The 15,368-nt window shown below is 39.3% G+C and overlaps 1 protein-coding gene across 1 annotated transcript in view; it reads left to right on the top strand.

The window, feature by feature from the left end:
• Window positions 1-10,955: 10,955 nt before the first annotated feature.
• The window catches only part of rnf128 (ring finger protein 128), an 85,962-nt gene continuing 81,549 nt past the window's right edge, over window positions 10,956-15,368 (top strand). The window contains exon 1 of the mRNA XM_031891188.1: window positions 10,956-11,464. Coding sequence (XP_031747048.1) covers window positions 11,041-11,464 — 424 coding nt within the window. The 5' untranslated portion in view covers window positions 10,956-11,040. The remainder of the gene's footprint in view (window positions 11,465-15,368) is intronic.

The raw sequence follows: 15,368 nt of genomic DNA, 5'->3' as shown, positions 1-15,368 counted from the left end.
TTACAACCTTTTACATTCAGCATTCAAACTAAAAGTTCATGTTGAAAAAGTCAAATGAAATTAAAGTTGTATGGAAATAATGAGAATTTTTAATCATCCCTTTTAGTGGTACTTACAATTTTATCCATTTAATCTTTTCTTGCCTTTGTACTTGCTTCCCGACACCAACAGTGAGTCACACAAATCTGCCACCAAGTCAAAACAAGTGTCTGGGAGTGGGGTATTTCTAGTGAATCATCCTCATCCAGCAAAATTGTGCTTAATATAGAAGAATACCCTTTCTAGCATAGAGCTATGCTATTTTTCTGCACAGGCTATCACTTAAAGGGGACCTGTCACCCTAAGAAATAATTCTATCTATTGTGTTTGTTAAAAAGGAACAGTAACACCAAAAAATGAAAGTGTATAAAAGTAACTAAAATATAATGTGCTGCTGCCCTGCACTGGTAAAAGTTGTGTGTTTACTTCAGAAAGTCTAGTATAATTTATATAAATAAGCTGCTATGTAGCCATGGTGGCAGCCATTCAAAAGAGAAAAGGCACAGGCACATAGCAGATAACAGATAAAACACTATTGTATTCTACAGAACTTATCTGTTATCTGCTATGTAACCTGTGCCTTTTCTCCTTTTTTCCAGCTTGAATGGCTGCCCCCATGGCTACACAGCAGCTTATTATATAAACTATAGTAGTGTTACTGTAGCAAACACACCAGTTTTACCAGTGCAGGGCAACAGTGCATTAAATTTTTATTACTTTAAAGCTTTTTCATTTTTTGGTGTTACTGTTCCTTTAAGCAAAATAAACTTCACTTTAGGTCCCCATACACCTTCAGATCCGCTTACTTGGCGACATCACCACCTACAGGTGGGTGATATCGGGAGAATCCAGTCTAATTCGAGCCGATGCGGTCCCTGATCCGACTAGATTTTTTAACCTGATTTCAGGCCAGATATCGGTCAGGCAGGCCCGTCGGTAGTGCCCATACATGGGACGATTAGCTGCCGAATCAGTCTAAGGGCAGCTAGAATCGGCCCGTGTATGGGGACCTTTACACTATATAAGTAATATAAATCTTGTTTCCTTCAGTCCTGAAATCATGTCAAATAGGCAGGTGCCATTTTGTGGACACTGTTATTAAGGCAAGCTTTGTATCACCCCAAAATCTTGTATATATGCCAGAATGGGGACTTGATGCCTATGCCCATGCTTTGGCTACACAATTAGATGGTTAGGAGGGAGGGGGAAATTGAGAGCTGAAATGAAAGCTAAAGTACTTGTTTACCCTGCCTCTATGCCTAGAGGTGAGGCAGACTGAACTTTAACAGTCCCTTGCTACAATCTACCATTTTCATAACGTCCCTCAACAGCACTGCAAAGAGTTGTGGCTGCATACAGGCAAACACCACATTGTTAGAGCAAAAGATATCTGATATTTTATTAGGGAACTTAAAGCACAGCAAAGAGAGTAACCCTTTCAATACTTTCTCCTTTCTCTGTCCCTTTGCTACTATCTACCATTTGCCATTGTTTCTCCCTAACCCCCTAAGCCATTCTGAATTTGGCACCTGTGCCACTCATCAACTTATAATGGCACAGAGATGAAAGTTTGTCAGTTCATATCTATGATTAATCCCTGCCGAAAGCACATCTCATATAGAGTTTATAAGAATAATTGTTTCGTTTCAGCAGAAGAATATCAACAATTAGAAAAACATCATTATTCATACTCGTGTAATGGACCCCACCCTCCTCCTTCCCCAAAGGCAAACATTGTAGTGTCATATTAAAAACAAGTTTATTCACCTTTTTAACTTTCTTTTCTGTGTACTGTACAGAGCAATGGACTCTGAATAGCCCTGGATGCAAAAGTGAGAAGGAGTAAGAAGAGGAATAGAACATCATGTGTGACTATAACTTCTGGGGTGTACTTGGCAATTAGAGAGATGGTGGTGCAACAACATTGTAAATCTTAAAGAGAATTGTGTGTGACAGGTAGCCAGAGAGGAGTAGCACTCGTGGAGGGGGAGGAGAAGTGTTTGTGTCATCTTATTATGTTATTATTTATGGAGCATCTTTTGAAGCACCTGCTACTGCTGCAAAGGGTTAATTTTAACTGACTGCCAGCAATACAAAAAAGGCAGTCTATTTAAATACAATAGCAAAGAAAGACAAAGATACAAAAAAATCATTTAGGATGATGTATGCCAGTGCTGTCCAACTGGCGGCCCGCGGGCCGCATGTGGCCCGCGACCCCCCTCTGTGTGGCCCCCCACCTGTCTGACTGCTTTGATGGTTTACCCTTGTATAAGCTTTAAATGGTATCAGTACTGAGATTAACTGCCCCCCCTGCATGGTTATCACCTCAGATTCAGGCTGTAATCCCTCTGTATTGTTTAAACATGTAATCCCCTGTGTTGTTCACACCTTTTAATCTATGCATTGTTTACCCCCTGCAGTGTTCACACCTCAGGCTCAGGCTGTAATCACCCACATTGTTCAACTGTTCACACCTCAGGCCTGTGTGTAGGCAGCATAGGGTAGGCAGAGTATGGCACAAACAGGCAGCATAGGACAGGGAGGGTATTGAACACACAGGCAGGGTAGGGCAGAGTATGGCACACACAGGCAGGGTAGGACAGAGTATGGCACACACAGGCAGCATATGGCAGGTAGAGTATGGCACACAGGCAGGGTAGGGCAGAGTATGGCACACACAGGCAGCATATGGCAGGCAGAGTATGGCACACACAGGCAGGGTAGGGCAGAGCATGGCACACACAGGCAGCATATGGCAGACACAGGCATCATAGGGCAGGCAGAGTATGGCACACACAGGCAGCATATGGCAGACACAGGCATCATGGGGCAGGCAGAGTATGGCACACACAGGTAGCGTAGGGCAGGCAGAGTGCTACCCTATGCTGCCTGTGGGAGGTGAACCTGGCAGGGGTTTGTTCTGGGAGCCTGTTAGCAGTTGGAAATAGCCAGTAAATGGTCCCTAAGGTGTGTAATTATGTACTGGGGGCTGCTGTGCTATCCACAGGGGAAGATTCATATGGATTTTAGGGTGTGTCTTAATATGACATAATATAATTCTTTCACATATGAATGATGGTTGATATCCCTGCAGTGAGGACCAAGCATTTGGGTTTTTGCTGCACTACCACCATTGTGATAAAATGGGTGTGGTTTGAAGTGGGTGTGGTTTAAAAGGGGGGGTGGCTTCCATTAGCGGCCCTCCACCATGTATGCGCGAGAAATTCCGGCCCTTGGCACCGCAGAAGTTGGACAGCACTGATGTATGCTGTGAGCTTACATTGAACCAGCAGGGGAGGAGGGTGACATTTTTGTTTGTGGAAGCTATTAATGGATGACTTTCCATGGGGGGAGCTTGTCTCATATGGTAACTGGTCTCTATTTTACTAAGTTTCCCTAGAACTTTATTATTCTCTATCTATGTCAACTAGAAAGCAAATATAGTTCTGTGGGATACAAAGCTCTCATAAGTACAAGTGGAACTATGGAAATACTGACCAGCAATGTAAGTGAATTAGGACTGTGTAACCACATGCAATTTGACTGATACTACTGAGGTTTTCTTCTTGTGGAAGGTTTTGGGTAGCTGAGCTTCATGTATACCGAGGTGCGTCTTACTCTTCTAATGTCACTGGACATCATTCATTTTCAAATAATCAAGTTGAATCCCATCAAGTGGAAGTCAAATGATGTAAGATAGTATAGTGCTATCAGATTCAGTTGACAATAAAGGCATTTAGTTCAGAAAACTGAAGATTAGTGGATCTGCCCCGCTTAGCTGAAAAATTTGTGAAACCTCAACAAAAATCTACAAAACGCATTAAAGACTGTGAGCTTTTTTTGTGGTGACTTTCTTTTGGTCACGTTTTTTCGCACGTATTTTTTTCCATGTTGGTGACTTTTTCAAATTGACAATCTTACCAGCAATTTTTTTTGGCAGTTTTGCAAAAACTCTAGTTTAAATGAGCTTAAAATGAAATGAGTGAGATAAGCTCTGCTTTAAAGTCGCAAGCTGATGAGAATCCTGAAAGTTTATCTGAAGGAGGTTCAAGTATCCTGTACCCATATACAGTATGCAGCCAACTGTGAAGTTTACTCATTAAAAACAACACAAAAGTCAACTCCGTGAAGCTAACAGAGCAATATTTCACCTTTCTGATCTACCAAAGGGTTTTCAAATTGTCACACAAAGACCAGCGTCAAAAATCCCAAAAAAGTTTTGAGGCAAAAGAAGGATCTTTCATGAAAGGGAAGGGACATCTGCCATAGACTTCTACATGATCTCGGCAAGTTTTAGCTGGTGAATTGTCAGATTCTGATTTTTACCATTTTTTTCCTGCAACTTTTTAGTGCTAAAAATCTGATTCAGAAAAAATTCTGACAGTTAGTAAATAGCCCCTGAAGCCTTATTGTTTTTAAAATATTTACATTTTATATTTTAGTTCTGCAGCTCACAGGCTTTGGCTTTCAGACTGACTGCTAGAGCTTAATTATCTGAGCAAGCAGGCAGAGGAATGGAAGATGAATGAGAGAGAGACTAAAAAGAAAGATAAGAAATAAAAATAACCATAAAATTGAAGACTTGCAGTGACAAAGTGTGTCCCCAGCAGGCAGTTATTTTTTCTGTTGCAGGCTGTAAATTAGATAATTAACCTAAGACAGAAATGTATAATACATTTTGTATTGAAAGATTTTATCTTCTCAAACCTGTAGAAGGCATTGTTCTGTCTCTCTCTCCCAAAAATGTAGTTCCTGTTCCTTGGCCATGGCATAAAGCCGGCAGCAATCCATGTCTTTAAAAATCAGTTACCTTATCAACTGGAAATCTCATGGGAGGGATCGATTTTTATTTAGGTGGTCTAAGTTTCCCTACATGTTAATAACTCTAGGCCAGGGATCCTCAAACTACGGCCCCAACTCTTATCTGGTGCAAGGAAACAGTGGAGAGCATGAGGAAGCAGTGGGGAGTGGGAGGACGCAGTGGGGTGCCGGAGGACGCAGTGGGGTGCCGGAGGACGCAGCGGGAAGACGCAGGGGGGAGCCAGAGGACACAGCAGGGAGCCGGAGGAAGCAGCAGAAAGACACAGCAGGGAGCCGGAGGAAGCAACAGAAAGACACAGCAGGGAGCTGGAGAAAACAGCAGAAAGACACAGCAGGGAGCTGGAGAAAACAGCAGAAAGACACAGCAGGGAGCTGGAGAAAACAGGGGGGGGGGCAGAAGAAGCACAGGAAAACGCAGGGGGGAGCCGTAGGACATAGCGGGGAGCCGAATGACGCAGCAAGGAGCCAGAGGAAGCAGCAGGAAGATGCAGGGGGGAGCCGGAGGATGTAGTGGGGAGTCGGATGATGCAGCAGGGAGCTGAAGGACACATCGGGGGAGCAGGAGGAAGCAGCGGGTAGCGGGCCATAGTATGAGGACACGGGGGGAGGACATAAGTCCAGCCCCCCAACAGTCTGAGAGACCATGAATTGGCCCCCTGCTTAAAAAGTTTGAAGAGCCCTGCTCTAGGAATAGGCATGAGTGCTTTCAGATGATTGCAATAGAGGTGAATGGGGGCTATTTTAGGTGTTTTGGTCCCACCTTGAGAGCTTCTAAATGTTACAGTCACTGCCTGTATGGAGAAAGAAAGATAGTGAAATTTGCATAAGGCGACAATTTTTTTTACTCCAAATGCATTAAAGTTTTGGGGGTGTTTTGGTATCAACAATATTTTTGTCTTGTAGACTTTTTTGTCACGGTGAATTTTTTCACAGCAAATTTTGCTGACAAAAATTTGCTGATGCCGAAATGCAGAATTTTGCAGTGAATCTATGCCTGGCGACAAAAATTCACTCATCACTAGAGAAAGAACATAAAACAATGTATGTCTATCATACAGTATGTGTTCCACTACAGTAAGTATGCTCAACAAGCCGGCATGTTGGATCATGCAGATTTGAATAAATGAGACCCCACACAGGTTATTTTGCCCCAGATCCCTGCACCATGATCTCTATTCTAATTCTGCTATATGATTTATAGGCACACTCAGACTGCTAGTATCCCCATGGGATATCTCATATGTCTGTTCTAATTTTTGTCAGAGCTTATGAAACACCTTTGATTCATTACTGTCCATACGGTTTGTTTAAACATTGTAAATGTCTTGTGTGCCCTTTAATGTGCATTGAAAATACATTTGTCAAGGTAATTGCCCATCTATATTCTATATCTATATATTCATTATTGATTTTTTTTAAAACGTAGGTTAGGGCTTGAATAGGCACATGCACTTAGATCGATATTGATTGGGTGCCATTTTTTAATTGAATTGGTGATTTAGATTTTCCAGTTTTTTTGGACTACGCGCTGATTGCTTATGTTATATTGTGACTATACCTGGTTTAAAGCTACCTGATGGATCTGCCCCAGTCAACTTGTCCCACTCATGTTTAGAAAATAAGTACCGGCATTTTGCAGCAATGACAAAATATTATTAAGTTTATAGATGGCATCATTATTTGTAGATCTTCAAATAAATACATTTTTAATTAAATATATATCCAGACCTTCTGGTTCAACCTTTTTGGAAGATTAGTTTTTTCCAACTAGTGCTGATAAATATTTATTTATTTATTTATTCATTCATGGTTATGGGTGACTTTAAGAGGAGCTTTAAATGACATCCATCACCATATAGTTGTGCCACTGCCTTGAGGTTTACCTTGGAGGGACTTCAACTCTGCAGCTGGAACCTGAGTGCGTCAGTCTGTAAATAATGGCCACTTTTGCATTATTTAATCTTGAAGAAATTGATTTTTGTGATATCTATGTAACTATGTAAGTTGGAGCAATACAATGTTATTCCCTTAAGAACCACTGCTAGCCAGATTACTTTGTGCATGAAGGTGTGTGAATCCTTTGTCTAAGCTAGAGCCCATCTGGGAAAGGGAGTGATACTTAGGGGCTGATTTACTTACCCACGAACGGGTCGAATGGAGTCCGATTGCGTTTTTTTCGTAATGATCGGTATTTTGCGATTTTTTCGTATGTTTTGTGATTTTTTCGGATTCTTTACGAATTTTTCGTTACCAATACGATTTTTGCGTAAAAACGCGAGTTTTCCTATCCATTACGAAAGTTGCGTAAAAAGTTGCGCATTTTTCGTAGCGTTAAAACTTACACGAAAAGTTGCGCATTTTTCGCGTAAGTTTTAACGCTACGAAAAATGCGCAACTTTTTACGCAACTTTCGTAATGGATACGAAAAACTCGTGTTTTTACGCAAAAATCGTATTGGTAACGAAAAATTCGTACAGAATCCGAAAAAATCGCAAAACATACGAAAAAGTCGCAAAATGTTCGTTTTCAAGTCGGAACTTTTCCAATTCGGGTCGGATTCGTGGGTTAGTAAATCAGCCCCTAATTGTACTGGAGTTGGCTAAGGGTGGCCACTCTAGAATCACAATATATATATATATATATATATATATATACAGTATATATATATAATAAGTTCAAGAATGGACAGCACACACTTTAAAGTGCAATAGGTATATTAAAAGATCAAATTCACACTGTACACAAAATGCATTTTGTGTACAGTGTGAATTTGATCTTTTAATATACCTATTGCACTTTAAAGTGTGTGCTGTCCATTCTTGAACTTATTATATATGCAAGGATATCGGAACCTGTTGGGTACGTGCACCACGTTTTGTTCTATTGCAGGGTGCTGTACTATTACATAAAACAAGTATATATATATATATATATATATATACAGTATATATATATATATATATATATATATATATAAGGATAAAGTGCAATAGCCCTTTAGACAATAAATGCATAATTAACCACATGAGAAGTCCCCTTAAAAGAAAACATTCTCACCACAAGGTGTCACTGATGTCTACATAAACAAATCATTAAGGTTGAGGAGACTGCCTCATACAGATACAAGTAAACAAAAGGAATTCTGGGAATGAATTCCAAACTCCTAAAAAAAAATCGCATTTACATGGGTTTATCCTATAGGCTAAAGCTCACCCACTGGGTTTTAAAGCAGAAGGCAGGATAATAGCTGATCAGATTCCCAACTACAGTGAAGTCGATAGTTAAAATCTTTTCAGTCCATCAAGATACGGTAAGCATTTCACCCTGTTGAAAAGAAATTATTTGTTAAATCATTTTACATCATATCTCAATTTAATATAAATGAAAACAAACTTCAGGATATTAATTGAGAAAATTGTACAGCTTCATGTTAGGAAACAGCTCAATACTAACTGGCCATTTAGGCCCCTGGAGGCCACACAATCATGCTCATGCATCCAATAGGCCTCTCACCTAAGAAATGCCATATTCACACCTCCCTCCACTGATAGATTTATATGCGGTCAATGGGCAGCTGCATCATGTTTAGCCTCCAACCCATGTTTTGCTACTAGCTGGTTTTCTCATCTCTTTCGAGATCCAATGCTGCCATAATGCTTTCCTTGAGTGTCGCCATTTAGCTGTCTTACCACTGTACTGTATATAAACCTATATGGGCACTTTTGTACTCCACCAATCGTTTAATATCATATATTTCATATTCTATATGGATGAGAAAAATGTTTGCAAAACTATTTAATTAATTATTTTTTTTAACAGGATGAAATGCTTGGGGGCAGATTCATTAAAGTGCGAATTACGAGTATGATTTGCGACAATTCACATTAAATATGAAAATTTGTGATGGGCGTTGAGTTTGCAAAAAGTTGCATCGTGCTTGTACGAAAATATCGGAAAGTTACAGAATTTTCGTATCCAAACAATCGTAAATGGCGCAAAAACCTTTCTGACTTTGAACCTTCAGTGCATGATTTTGGAAGCCTCCCATAGGACTCAATGGCACTTCTGCAGCTCCAACCTGGCCCAAGGAGAGTCACGATAACGAAGCTTGAATGAATCCAAAACTTTTGTACTGTCTGCGACAAATGCGATTTTGTCACACAAATTGTCGCAAAGTACGAAAAAGTTGCGCAAATTAACGAAAAAAATCGCAGAAAATACACACAGTTCTAAAACTTACAAAAAAAATACAAATTATTTGTATTCAGACTCAATCATACACTGATGAATGTGCCCCTTACTGTATCTTTCATTTTGATATGTATCAACTTGATGGATTGAAAAGATTTTAACTATGGACTTCACATTTGTATATAAACATCAGTGAAACCTTGTGGTGAGAATATTTCTGTTCTTTTCTTTTAGGGGGAGTTCTCATTATACATTAAGAGGCACATTCATTAAAGTATGTTTGAATCCGAATACAAAAAAATCGTATTTTTTCGAAGTTTTCCTACTGTGCGTATTTTTTGCGACTGTTTCGTTAATTTGCGCAACTTTTTTGTACCTTGCGACAATTTGCACAACAATTTGTGAGACAAAATCGTATTTCTTGCGCCAAGTCTGAAAGTTTTCGGATTCATTCAAGCTTCGGTATCATGACTTTCCTTGGGCCAGGTTGGAGCTGCACAGTGCCACAGTGCAAATTTTGTGACTCTCGGATTGCCAATATGTTATTATCATGACATTTCCGATCCTCAGAAATTATTGTATCTAATCCGAATTTACCCATTTTGGGACTCAAACTCGTACTTTAATTAATCTGCCCCTAATTGTCTATTGAAACTCTATTGGCTGTTTTTTGAGAATGGGTTATGGGATTATATAAGTAGCAATTTGAACACATGCACTTTATCCTTGAAAAAAGTGTATGCACTCTATCTCTGCTTTTTGTTTGAGGTGCATCATGAAAAACATACAATTTTGCAGGTAGAACCAGCATGATAAGTAAAAAATGTTTTTTTCACATTTCCATCTCTTCAGTCTTCATTAGGAGCTTTATCAAAAATTTTGGTATGGTTTTGTGAAATAATTAACCGATGGCAAAATGCAGACTTTTGCCTCATATCCATGCCTACCGAAGAATTCCACTCATCACTAGTCATACGCATAAGGCAAATACCATAATTAGTTGGAGAAGTGTATTCACACAGCACTATCAGTATCTACTATGTTTTTGTTACAGTGTCAGGAAAATAGCTCAGTTAATTTTGTTTGGTTTAGCACGGCACTGTGGCATATACTACTGTTTCCACTAGTTACCTAGGCTACACAGGCAGTTTTTGGTGCCAGTTACTAGTAAGACTTTGGAAGGGGTGGTTATGTAAGTGTGTACACGTGTTCAAATTCTGTTTGCTTACCCTGAAGAAGAACACACAATTTGAGAACTTTGTCTCAGGTGACAGTGAACAGCCAGTAACAAGCAGTGGCAAAAAATACGCTTCTGGTAACTTCTGGAGCTGAATTTTTTGTTTATTAAAATGGAAATTCAGCTCTTGTAGTGCAGAGAGCACAATAGCATCCTCTGCTAGATTACTTTTTTTGCACAAGTTCCGAGTGTGGTACCTTGTTTCAATATATACATACATATATATGTGTGTATGTATATATGTATGTATGTATATATATATATATATATATATATATACACTACCCTAAAAAAGATCATCAGTAAATATCCAGTCTGCATGTAAACACAGCTACATGCCAGCTACCATCCAGTGAAATGCAGTACTGTGCTGTTACACAACTACTATTTAGACAAGCATCTAAGTAATATAAACCTTTAAATCCCTTTCAGTTGGTAGATATATATCTACAGTATAATATATAATTTCCCCTTTAAAGGCAAAATCATCCACGCCCAGTTTGCGAAGAGCACACTTTGTGTAAATGAAAGGACTGCTGTTTACTTTGAAAATACTCTGTACTTGCTATACTGGTCAAGGGTTTATTTGATAAGGCAGGTGAAATGGAGCTGACGCCTACAAGGTTTATGTTGCTCGTACTGGTGTCAGTTACCTTTCTAGAGCTGAAAGGCGAAGCAGCACAGTTGGATTACACAGGACGTAGTCGGTTTCTGCAGTCTGAGGGAATTATTGTGCCTCTGGGCTGTTTTTCATGAAATTGACAATGAGAAGGGAGCTATGCACTTACTTTTCTTGGCTACTGAGACTGAGTCTTTTAATAGATGTGAGATCTACAAATACTTATGAGGCAAATGCTTATCTGAATCTATCCTATTTCAGTATACAGCTGAACAGCACAATATCCAAGTACTGTGAGTGTGGCCTGTATGGACTTAACTCGCCCCTGAAGAGTGTCGAGGGGGTGGTGGGAATTCCACTATCTCCAAATCTCCAAGCCTGTGACTTAAATACCCAGTTCTCTGTCACCACTAAACCTTGGATTGCACTTATAGAGAGAGGAAACTGTACTTTTTCAGACAAAATCATTCAGGCTGCCAGGCAGGGCGCGAGTGCTGTGGTGATATACAATGCACCTTCCATCTTGGGAAATCAGACCATTCCCATGGTGCATTATGGTAAGTGCTTATTAATTATTTTAAAGTTGCTATTTATCTGTCTGCTTTGGAAAAGTCATTGCTGCTTTGCGCATGCAGTAATGATACCCTAAAATAATGTGAGATGTCTTGCTATTGTTTTCCATAGTCTGCCTTCTACAAGTGCTTGCAGCAATGAGAGACAGCTTGCTGACCTGCAATTGTTAGGGTCTTTGTTTATGGCAGACAGCTTAGTAAATGAAAATTAACTCACTGCATAGTGTGTGCTGACAAGTGCTTATTAAAGGAACGTTTAATTCCAACTAAAAAAGATGTGCTGTGTTAATCTAGTATTTTCTACACAAAAGGAATCATTTACATTGTTTTATGCACAGGTTAAGAAAAATATTTTGCATATGGCATTATCAAAAATGCTGAAAGGACAAAGTTTCCATACTGGCTTCAGTTCAGACCCTGAAAGAACTCACTGATCTCAGTGTCACAGTGAACACTCTCAGAGCAGTGACATTATGCGAGTACTAAAATCTGCCATTGGTCTAAATCAGTGTTTTTCAACCTTTTTTGGGCAAAGGCACACTTGTTTCATGAAAAAAATCACGAGGCACACCACCATTAGAAAATGTTAAAAAATTTAACTCTGTGCCCAGCAGCAGTGCCCCCCTAGTACATTGGTGCCAAGAGCAGTGCCCCCCTAGTACATTGGTGCCCAGCAGCAGTGCCCCCCAGTACATTGGTGCCAAGAGCAGTGCCCCCCTAGTACATTGGTGCCCAGCAGCAGTGCCCCCCAGTACATTGGTGCCAAGAGCCAGCCCCCCTAGTACATTGGTGCCCAGCAGCAGTGCCCCCATAAGTCAGTGTGCCCCGTGGCCCCCCCTAATACATTGGTGCCCAGCAGCATTTTACTTCTGCTCTTCAGCGGCTTCAGCAGCATCTTCCCCTCACGCGCGCCGCCTCTGCACTTCTGCCTACACGCGACCGCACACAGGCCCTTTTATTTTCAATCGTTTTTTATTAAAGTTTTTCATTTTTTAAACATATACAGAAGAAAAAGGAAAGACAATGTTAATCTTATTTAACATCTCACTTACATGGCATTTTTAACAGTGTAGTACAAATTCACATTTACCATATGTTGTTATTTCACTTGTTTCTTATTCTCCTTTGTGGTCCTTTCAGCTATCCATTGATATATATAATCTAAGTGAGTGTAATTATAGAGAACGAAAAGAAGGAAGGGTAGAGGGCAGGAAAGAACAGGGATAGGTAGCAGGGAATTTTAACTGGGAAAGAAAAGGGGAAGGAAGGAAAAGAGGAAAGAAAGAAAAACTGAATTAAGTTTGTTGCCTTGCTGTTGCTTTAGCTTATGTCCTATACACTTTGTTCATCTAATATATTCAGCATTACTCATTTTGTTAGATATGTTTTAATAGGTTAATGCAGAGTTACCAAACCCATTTGGGTATCTATATTTTATCCATGGGTCCCATACCTTTATAAATTGTTTCTGTCTGTCCAATAATATGCTGGTTAGTTTTTCCATGGTTAGAACTATATCTATTCTTGCTTTTACTTCTGGGAAGGATAAATGGGGGGATAACCAAGCTTTTGCTATAACTTGTTTTGTTGCTGTAAATATATGCCTGATTAAAATACTTTGTTCTCTGGAAACTGTGTCTATTGTCTTATTCAAGAGAGCCTCCTCGGGCCTTTTAGTTATATTAACTTGTAACACCGTATATATCAAATGGTAGACCCTGATCCATAGGCGCTGCGCTGTACCGCAGTGCCAAAATATATGTACCATCGTTCCTGGGTTATTACACCCCCTATAACAGTTCGGATTTGCGCCAGAGATCCATTTTGCCTTCCGACTTGGAACTAAATACCATCTACTCAACACCTTATATGCTGTTTCTTGTGCTAAAACATTTATAGAGTTATGCATAGTGTTTTCAATAATTTCTTGCCAGTCTTGTTCATTTAATGTAAGCGACAGCTCTGTGTTCCAGTTCTTCACATACGTTAAGGAACTCACAGGTTGGGTGTTAGTACTTTGTTTATATAAAAAACTAAGTGACCCTTTCATAAGGGGTCGATGTAAACACATTGCTTCGAAAAAGGTATGTGTCGTAAAGGAAAACTTCTTTTGTAAAAGTACTAAAAAATGCTTTATTTGTGCATATCTATATAGTTCTCGGTCTGATATACTATATCTATCTTGTAATACTGTCCAGCTGATAACTTTATTATACAATATGTAATGGTGAATATGGGTAAGTCCTTTATCTATCCACCATTGGAACTGTTTTGGTTCTAGACCCGGTTCAAAATCCTGGTTTTGAAATAAAGGTGCTAAAGGGCGGTATTTAGATATCCAACCGGATTTTGAGCAAATTATACGCCATATGGTTAATGTATGCTGTATTGTAGGAAAAATTTTATATTGCAGAAATGCTTTCTGAGTCCAGAGAAAATCTCCCAAATTTTCGTTCTGACACATAACTCGCTCAATTTCTACCCACTTCGGGGGGTTTATTTGGACAAACCAATTTAGCAATTGTGTTACTTGCGCTGCAAAGTAATATTCCTGAAAATTTGGAACACTCAACCCTCCCTGCGTTCTATGCCTATACAGAACTTTACGGGCTATACGTGGATGTTTATTACCCCATACAAATTGTAAACATGCCTTCTGCAGGCTAGTCAGTTGCTCAGGTGGCGGAGGTAGAGGCAAAGTACGAAATAAATAGAGAATTCGTGGGAGAATACTCATCTTTATAATGTTAATTCTACCAAACCATGAAACCGTAAAATTTTTCCAGGAGTCTATATCTTCCTTTAGTTTCTTAATGAGAGTTTTATAGTTAAGTTCACTCAATGTGTTATATGAGTCTGTAATACAAACCCCTAAATATTTAATAAAGGTATGGGACCAGCGGAAGTCAAAGTTAAGTTCCAATAATTTTATCATATGTGAGTCCATATTTAATGGCAACGCTTCAGTTTTAGCGACATTTATCTTTAGACCTGAAAGCATACTAAATTTATCTAAAACATTAAACAGATTCGGTAAAGAGATCAATGGTCTGGAAAGTGTAAGTAATAAATCATCAGCATATAAACTACATTTATATTCTTTATCCGCTATTTCTATACCTTTAATATCCACATTGCTGCGTATTGATAAGGCTAAGAATTCCATCGTTAGGACAAAAAGGGTTGGCGAAAGAGGGCACCCTTGTCTTGTGCCCCTTTCTATAGTGATGGGGTTTGAAAGTATTCCGTTATATTTTACTTGTGCTTTTGGGAAATTATAAAGTGCCTGTATATGAGATAGGAAGCTTAAGGGAAACTTGTATTTAGTTAGAGCATACTTAAGGAAATCCCACGATATTGAATCAAATGCTTTTTCTATATCCAAAGAAATGAGTGCTGACGGTATGCCTTTTGCCTTGGTCCATGCTATTATATCAATGACTCTACGGATGTTGTCAGTAGGTTGCCTAAAGGGCACAAAACCTACTTGGTCTCGGTTAAGCAAAGTTGTAAGAAATATATTAATACGTTTAGCAAATATTTTCCCTATAAGCTTCATGTCATGATTTAGAATAGTAATAGGTCTATGGTTTTCTACTAGGTTGTTATCTTTATTTGGTTTAGGGACAGCCGTGATAAACGCTCTCAGAGAGTCTGGGGCATAATCATTCCCTTCCCCTATAAAATTAAACAGCGCTACTAGATGTGGGACCAGGATTTTAGAAAAATGTTTATAATATGGGGCAGTAAGACCGTCCGGGCCTGGCGCCTTATTTGATTTTAAAGACTTAATTGCCCACAAAACCTCTTCTGAAGTAATCGGCTGCTGCATTAGAGATATTTGCTCTGTATTTAGAACTGGGAGTGATATATTCCGAAAAGTATGTTC

This window comes from Xenopus tropicalis, chromosome 8 (assembly GCF_000004195.4).
Source record: "Xenopus tropicalis strain Nigerian chromosome 8, UCB_Xtro_10.0, whole genome shotgun sequence".
NCBI classification, from domain to species: Eukaryota; Metazoa; Chordata; class Amphibia; order Anura; family Pipidae; genus Xenopus; species Xenopus tropicalis.
The sequence above is the reverse complement of the archived record's forward strand: the minus strand, read 5'-3'. Positions and strand labels throughout refer to the sequence as shown.